At 42.1% G+C, this 8833-nt stretch overlaps 1 protein-coding gene across 24 annotated transcripts in view; it reads right to left on the bottom strand.

Moving 5' to 3' along the window:
- Positions 1-1385: 1385 nt before the first annotated feature.
- Positions 1386-8833, bottom strand: part of DLG1 (discs large MAGUK scaffold protein 1) — a 166081-nt gene continuing 158633 nt past the window's right edge. For all 24 annotated transcript variants that reach the window (XM_075268605.1, XM_075268607.1, XM_075268611.1 and 21 more), the window contains 2 exons: positions 7082-7173; positions 1386-3262 (listed from right to left, as the gene is read on the bottom strand). In XM_075268605.1, the coding sequence (XP_075124706.1) occupies positions 3156-3262; positions 7082-7173 (199 nt within the window). In that variant the 3' untranslated portion in view covers positions 1386-3155. The remainder of the gene's footprint in view (positions 3263-7081; positions 7174-8833) is intronic.

Genomic DNA, 8833 nt, shown 5'->3' with positions numbered 1-8833 from the left:
CAGAAGCAGCCGGATGACTTCTGAGGTATTCAGAGACATACTGCCTGCTCAAATCCAGCCAAACTGATAGATCAGTGTTTCATAATACAGATGGACAATGACCCAAAACATAGCCAAAACAAAGCCAAAGCAACACAGGCGTTTATTAAAGTAAAGAAGTGGAATATTCTTGAATGGCCAAGTCAGTCACCTGATCTCGACCCAATTGAGCAGCATTTCACTTCTTAAAGACTAAACTTCAGACAGAAAGGCCAAATCCAACTAAAAAACAGCTACAATAAAGGCCTGGCAAAGAGGAAACACAGCGGTGTCTGGTGATGTCCATGAGTTCAAGACTTCAGGCACTCATTGCCAACAAAGGATGAACAACCAAGTATTAGAAATTAACATTTCATTTACAATTATTTAATTTGTCCAAATACTTTACAGCCCCTAAAATGAAGGTGTTGTGTTTATTTATAGGCTTTAGTTCCTCACATTTTTGTGCAAACATGTTGTGCTTCACCTAATGGGGAGGCTGGGCTGGTAGGTTAAGGGGGCAGTGAGGATTTTGGGGTGCAGGGGAATTGCGGTTGTTGTTATTACTTACCTTTACGGAGTGTTCTGCTTAACATCAGCTAGGTGGTATTGCTGATGGCTTCACCACGAAAAAGAGGGGCAGGGCTGTAACTGATGTAGGGTAGGCTTTCCTCTTCAGCAGCTGAAATTGCAAGCTATAAAGGAATGACTAGACAGCTGCAAATCGCTTACATCAGTTCTACAAACTAGACTAGAATTGAAAAGCAGCTGTTGCGGATCTGTTTTTTTTTCTTCTTTTTTTAAAGGACAGAAAAACATGAATTCACACTTTTCTATCTGTCTGAAATAAGTTCATACAGAGATCATAACTTATTATTTTTTGGTGGCAATGGGTCCGCTAACTGATACATTTTTATAAGCTAAATTGCTATAAAAACGTATTAGTCAGACAGACCTCTGTGATGTGAATGGCCCCTTAGGTTTTCAGAAATTAATACATTCTTGGGCAGTAGGAAGGGATCTTTGGTGAGCAGATTGTCTTATTTTCTTTAGTGTCTTCTCTACTTGTTAGGAGATTCTACGTATAATGTCACCCCTCCTTTGACAGGCACAGAAGATATCAAATACAAGAATATACACTCTTAAATTATATGTATTCCTGTGTGTGCAGCTTGAGAGAATGAGTTGGCATTGTACAGAGTACAGCTTGCAGAGAGAAGACCACGTGGCTTCTGCCCATCCACATTACAGCTATGGAGGACAAAAAAAAAAGTGAAAAAACTATTTACTGCTTAAGTTCTCTAATCTGAGGCCATTTCCATAGTTAATAAAAGAAAAAATAAATTATGACACATTGCACACATATACATTGTTCAAATAAAGTTTTATTAGCTGTTCTCCTCTTTCTGACAAATGGAATGAATAATGCTGCCTGTTCATTACCAACTATGTTCATTTAGTAGTGTATAAGGAGGCTCTCAGAAGCATATACAATTTTTTTTTTGTAAAAACAATTTCAGAAAACTTGCAATGGATAATTAGTACCAAACAATGTACTTGTTCAAGACCAGAACTTTCATTGAAATTCCCACCTTTTACAAGAAGAACCCGGCATGAATCTAAACACAGGTCGTCATGAACATGGTACATGCAGTTCATAGTGTAAATGTACATAAAAACTCAGGACCATTCTAGGTGAAAATCCACACAGGGTAAACACATGCACATTACATAAAATAACACACCAGGGACATTTCAGAAGAGAGGAGAACACGCCTAGGTTTAATAAAGCAGCTAACCTTTCTTAACCCAGCATCAATTAACACAGCCACCAAAGTCTTGCTCATAATTTTACTGAAAAGAAGATATGAATATAGCTCATACTACTTCTTCCCCAAAAAAAAAAAAAAAAATTGAGGTGATAAGAGAAAAATATATATATATTTTATATTTGTATATGCACGTGTGCAAGAAAAGTACTTCAATAGTTAGATTTTAAAGAAAGTTTAATATTTTATTATAACAAAATAGGCAGTTATTGTGGGTAAAATATTAAAATCTGTCCTCTAAGAATAAACATACAGCATCTATGGAAGTCTATGAATCCAATTCTCCATGTGAGATGAAGAAATAACGTGTTCTCATGTAGTGCTATATACATGACCAGACCTTCAAGAGGCTATGTTAATTACCTGAAGTTTAACTCTCATTTCTTAAAGGTGATCCTTAAAAAACATTCAGACGGTTAACTTGTGTTACATGTACACGATTAACTCCGTTAGGGCAGACTCACACATGGTGTTTTTCGGAAAAATACCACAGGTTTTGTTGCATTTTTACAGTCCGCATTTTGAGCTCAATCCAAAAAAAAAGGAATAAATAAAGAACGAGAAATATAGGAGGTAGAACACATTTCTCCTTCCTGCTGAATCCACTTCTGGCTTTAGCTCAAAAAAACTGCATCAGAAACTGCAATGGTGTTTTTCCAAAAATCTCTGTGTATGTCACTACCTTTAAAGTGTAATTCCTAGCAAAAATGCTGGGGATTAGAAAAATATTTTTTTTTTTTTTTTTTTACAATGAACGTTTTAGGTTATTTCTTCCATTGCAAGATGTTGTATAGTAATTCAGCAGCAATGGATCTCAAAATCAATAACCTCTGCCTATGTAGCGAACCATATCAAGTCAAAACAGTATATAGAGAATGAAATGCATAGGCCAAACCATGCTATTAAAAGCGAAATTGTGCAAAGATGCTCACAATATAGTTAAGACCACTTATTTCATTTATTTTATTTTTTTTATCTGAAAATTGTCTATAAAGCTTTTTTTTCTTAAAATGCATTTGTCATTTTCCCTTAAACATTAAGGAATTTTGCCACTTATTTTTTATTTTTTTTAACCTTTAATAACTGGTCCGGCCGTTCCACCTTAAAAAAACAAAAACATAAAAACAAAAATCAAAACTGGGACATAGTTAAAATGAGTTAAAATAGGACAATGCAAAAGGTGGAAGGAACGGCAGCAAATAAGTGGCGAGAACAGTCCCAAAAGAAAAGGAGCCTGTTCGTATGGGTGAAAGTATTGGGTACATGTACGGGCAGTGATGGGGACTTTGATGGAGTTCATTTCATGTCTCATAACTTCTCTTTTGCAGGTACCCAGATAAACGTGCTGGACTGTTCTTCTATTATCTGTTTCACCTGATTGTAAATTTCCTCTAATGTGTCTCCTTGTACAATTGCTAAAATGAAAAAACAAAAAACAAAAACACAATTAAAACAGAGCTTTACCTCAAACATTGACAGACTATTCTACGTCACACAATACACACAAATAGTAAAATAGTATTAGTGTGCTGTGTGGACAATTACCAGGTGACCACTTGTGATGTATCTATTTTATTTTTTGCAATAAGGTTATTGTGTTAGATCATACAAAACAGAACAAGTGCTCACATGGAAGTTAAAAACAATCCCATGTTTAGATATTGGTGTTACATTATGTGTTATGGCAGCCTCAAGTTTATTTTCATTTCCTCTAAGAACATCCACATAAAGTACCCACTGCTGATGGGAAGAAGCCTCTTCTAGTGCAAAAATTATTTTTGGCTAGTCTACACAATAAGGCTACAGTCACCCTACTGTCATTAATGTCCATTGCAGTCAAAGATGACAGTAACAGACATTAACAGTAGAGATGAGCGAACACTAAAATGTTCGAGGTTCGAAATTCGATTCGAACAGCCGCTCACTGTTCGAGTGTTCGAATGGGTTTCGAACCCCATTATAGTCTATGGGGAACATAAACTCGTTAAGTGGGAAACCCAAATTCGTGTCTGGAGGGTCACCAAGTCCACTATGACACCCCAGGAAATGATACCAACACCCTGGAATGACACTGGGACAGCAGGGGAAGCATGTCTGGGGGCATAAAAGTCACTTTATTTCATGGAAATCCCTGTCAGTTTGCGATTTTCGCAAGCTAACTTTTCCCCATAGAAATGCATTGGCCAGTGCTGATTGGCCAGAGTACGGAACTCGACCAATCAGCGCTGGCTCTGCTGGAGGAGGCGGAGTCTAAGATAGCTCCACACCAGTCTCCATTCAGGTCCGACCTTAGACTCCGCCTCCTCCGGCAGAGCCAGCGCTGATTGGCCGAAGGCTGGCCAATGCATTCCTATGCGAATGCAGAGACTTAGCAGTGCTGAGTCAGTTTTGCTCAACTACACATCTGATGCACACTCGGCACTGCTACATCAGATGTAGCAATCTGATGTAGCAGAGCCGAGGGTGCACTAGAACCCCTGTGCAAACTCAGTTCACGCTAATAGAATGCATTGGCCAGCGCTGATTGGCCAATGCATTCTATTAGCCCGATGAAGTAGAGCTGAATGTGTGTGCTAAGCACACTCATTCAGCACTGCTTCATCACGCCAATATAATGCATTAGCCAGTGCTGATTGGCCAGAGTACGGAATTCGGCCAATCAGCGCTGGCCAATGCATTCTATTAGCCCGATGAAGTAGAGCTGAATGTGTGTGCTAAGCACACACATTCAGCACTGCTTCATCACGCCAATACAATGCATTAGCCAGTGCTGATTGGCCAGAGTACGGAATTCGGCCAATCAGCGCTGGCTCTGCTGGAGGAGGCGGAGTCTAAGATCGCTCCACACCAGTCTCCATTCAGGTCCGACCTTAGACTCCGCCTCCTCCGGCAGAGCCAGCGCTGATTGGCCGAAGGCTGGCCAATGCATTCCTATGCGAATGCAGACTTAGCAGTGCTGAGTCAGTTTTGCTCAACTACACATCTGATGCACACTCGGCACTGCTACATCAGATGTAGCAATCTGATGTAGCAGAGCCGAGGGTGCACTAGAACCCCTGTGCAAACTCAGTTCACGCTAATAGAATGCATTGGCCAGCGCTGATTGGCCAATGCATTCTATTAGCCCGATGAAGTAGAGCTGAATGTGTGTGCTAAGCACACTCATTCAGCACTGCTTCATCACGCCAATACAATGCATTGGCCAGCGCTGATTGGCCAGAGTACGGAACTCGACCAATCAGCGCTGGCTCTGCTGGAGGAGGCGGAGTCTAAGATCGCTCCACACCAGTCTCCATTCAGGTCCGACCTTAGACTCCGCCTCCTCCAGCAGAGCCAGCGCTGATTGGCCGAATTCCGTACTCTGGCCAATCAGCACTGGCTAATGCATTGTATTGGCGTGATGAAGCAGTGCTGAATGAGTGTGCTTAGCACACACATTCAGCTCTACTTCATCGGGCTAATAGAATGCATTGGCCAATCAGCGCTGGCCAATGCATTCTATTAGCGTGAACTGAGTTTGCACAGGGGTTCTAGTGCACCCTCGGCTCTGCTACATCAGATTGCTACATCTGATGTAGCAGTGCCGAGTGTGCATCAGATGTGTAGTTGAGCAAAACTGACTCAGCACTGCTAAGTCTCTGCATTCGCATAGGAATGCATTGGCCAGCCTTCGGCCAATCAGCGCTGGCTCTGCTGGAGGAGGCGGAGTCTAAGGTCGGACCTGAATGGAGACTGGTGTGGAGCGATCTTAGACTCCGCCTCCTCCAGCAGAGCCAGCGCTGATTGGTCGAGTTCCGTACTCTGGCCAATCAGCGCTGGCCAATGCATTCTATTAGCCCGATGAAGTAGAGCTGAATGTGTGTGCTTAGCACACACATTCAGCTCTACTTCATCAGGCTAATAGAATACATTGGCCAATCAGCGCTGGCCAATGCATTCTATTAGCTTGATGAAGCAGAGTGTGCACAAGGGTTCAAGCGCACTCTCGGCTCTGATGTAGCAGAGCTGAGGGTGCACAAGGGTTCAAGTGCACCCTCGGCTCTCCTACATCAGAGCCGAGGGTGCGCTTGAACCCTTGTGCAGCCTCGGCTCTGCTACATCAGAGCCGAGGGTGCGCTTGAACCCTTGTGCACACTCTGCTTCATCAAGCTAATAGAATGCATTGGCCAGCACTGATTGGCCAGAGTACGGAATTCGGCCAATCAGCGCTGGCCAATGCATCCCTATGGGAAAAAGTTTATCTCACAAAAATCACAATTACACACCCGATAGAGCCCCAAAAAGTTATTTTTAATAACATTCCCCCCTAAATAAAGGTTATCCCTAGCTATCCCTGCCTGTACAGCTATCCCTGTCTCATAGTCACAAAGTTCACATTCTCATATGACCCAGATTTGAAATCCACTATTCGTCTAAAATGGAGGTCACCTGTTTTCGGCAGCCAATGACTTTTTCCAATTTTTTTCAATGCCCCCGGTGTCGTAGTTCCTGTCCCACCTCCCCTGCGCTGTTATTGGTGCAAAAAAGGCGCCAGGGAAGGTGGGAGGGGAATCGAATTTTGGCGCACTTTACCACGTGGTGTTCGATTCGATTCGAACATGGCGAACACCCTGATATCCGATCGAACATGTGTTCGATAGAACACTGTTCGCTCATCTCTAATTAACAGTGATAGAATAATGGACATGGAGGCCCCTCTGTCTGTTCCCATCGACGATAACATGACTGACATAGGGACTAAACTACAGAGCAATGTGGGCTACGGAGCCATCTGACTTTTTTTTTTTTAAATAGGTAGCAGCAAATTTATATTTATTTATGGGAAAATCACTTTAAAGAACAATATTCCTCTATAACAGAATGAACCACATTTATTTTTCCAGGAACAGCAAGACTCTTGTGTATAAGCTGAGAAACCAGAAAGCTTGTAGGCAAGAGTGGTGCTGTTCTTCCTATTCACGTATCCAGTGCAGCACACCAGACAGTTAATATGCTACACTAAATTTGGCTTTCAAAAGAAAACACTGGGTGGTAGAAAGCCCAACTGGAAACAGTGTCTTACCATTACATTCTATCTTTTATATTGCCTCTGTGTCTGGATTGTGTTTAGATAAAGTTCAAAATGCAAATAAAATGCATGTGTGTCGCTATTGTACAGATGGAGGGCAGACCCGCAGAAATCCCAGTCAAATATTGGATATACATGGAGTGCAAAAAATGCACAAGGTACAGACCTGTAAAATGTTCTGTGAATTCTTGTTCTAATTTCATTGCTCTCTCAAATGTCTTTCGAGCTTGGTCTTCTGATAGACGTTTGTTCATTTCCCTGTTTAATTGTAAACAAATCTCTATGACTATATACATCTATACATTCACAGTATGGAACACAACATTTTTTTTTTTTTAAAGTTTTTTATTATAAAAGGGAAACTTTCACATAGATCTGCATGTACTATCTGTGATATATACAGTAGTTTAAGTCTAAGGCTACATTCACATCTGTGGTGGTGATTGAACAAACTTTGCATAAACAAATAGATTTAAAAAACAACATAGAAATAAGAAAATGTGCAATATTTCCTATCTGAGAGAAATGCCTTTTTATCAGGCTGCTCTCAAGCTCTCCCTTTCCTAGAAAGGGTTCTCAGTATGAAAATCCCTGCTACCTCCATTTAAGGTTAGACTGCAGTTCACATGACCCAGATTATTTATGCATAGAAGTCTACAGACAATGTCAGGGTGAGTTCACACTACGTAAACGGCAGCTTATTCTGAACGTAAAACACGTACAGAATCAGCGGCGTATAAAGCAGTTCCATTCATTTCTATGGGAGCCGGCATACGAGCGCTCCCCATAGAAATGAATGGGCTGCTTTTTTCACTACGAGCAGTCCCATTGAAGTGAATGGGATGTGCTGGCGTGTACGGCTAGCTCTGCTCATGCCGAGCTGTACACGCGGGCACTTTCCATTCACTTCAATGGGAGTGCTCGGAGTGAAAAAAGCAGCCCATTCATTTCTATGGGGAGCGCTCGTATGCCGGCTCCCATAGAAATGAATGGAACTGCTTTATACGCCGCTGATTCTGTACGTGTTTTACGTTCAGAATAAGCTGCCGTTTACATAGTGTGAACTCACCCTCAGAGTGGGGTGCCTAGGGCCTACCAGTAAGCCTCAGGCAGCAGCAAGACCATGGAAGATGACTGGCGCCTCTACAGTGTGTTTGAGAACATGGGGCCCAGAAAGGAAGGACATTGGTTGACCTGATATTGTTTCTAGTGGTTATCTCAGTCACCCAGCGCATCCACACTATCTAAAAATAAACTAGGTAGTTTCTTAAAGAGGACCTTTCAATTCCTCATCAACTCGCAGTATTATATACCACTAGAAAGCCAACACTGCGCTGTTTCAGTATAAGGCCCAGTGCTGGAGATAGCTCTGCACTGTCAGAAAGGTGGTCTTTATAGCTTATTGTCAGTGCTGGATGGTAAGGAATGCCCCCTCCACCTGACAGTAGACTTGTACTGGGGGGCGTTCCTTACCACACAATGATGATGCTAGACTGTAAAGCTCGCCCTTCTGACCGTGGAGAGACATCAGTGCCGAAACTAACGGCACTGATATCTCCACCACTGGGGCGCATACCGGGAAAGCTGATTGTTGGCTTTCTAGCGGTATATAAAAATCGCACATTGATGAGAACATGAAAGGTCCTCTTTAATACCCAGTATATTATACTGACACCTAGTCTGGTTGAGATGTTGAATAATGAATATCATCTTTATGAAGTACAATGATAAATAAGCTGGGGGCCCACCAGGTGATTCACCTGTATGCCAGTACAAGACTGTCTATAGAGAATAGAGAGTAAGTTTGAGCAAGAATTGCAGAAGAAAACCGAATTCAGACAGGCTTAGGCCCCCTTGCAGACGGCTGTAGGCTGGCCGTTGGCCTTGATTGAGATGGCACAGCCAGCCCACAGATATC

The sequence above is a fragment of the Leptodactylus fuscus genome, chromosome 3, assembly GCF_031893055.1.
Source record: "Leptodactylus fuscus isolate aLepFus1 chromosome 3, aLepFus1.hap2, whole genome shotgun sequence".
NCBI classification, from domain to species: domain Eukaryota; kingdom Metazoa; phylum Chordata; class Amphibia; order Anura; family Leptodactylidae; genus Leptodactylus; species Leptodactylus fuscus.
Note: the sequence above shows the minus strand (reverse complement) of the source record. Positions and strands in the feature narration are given on the sequence as shown.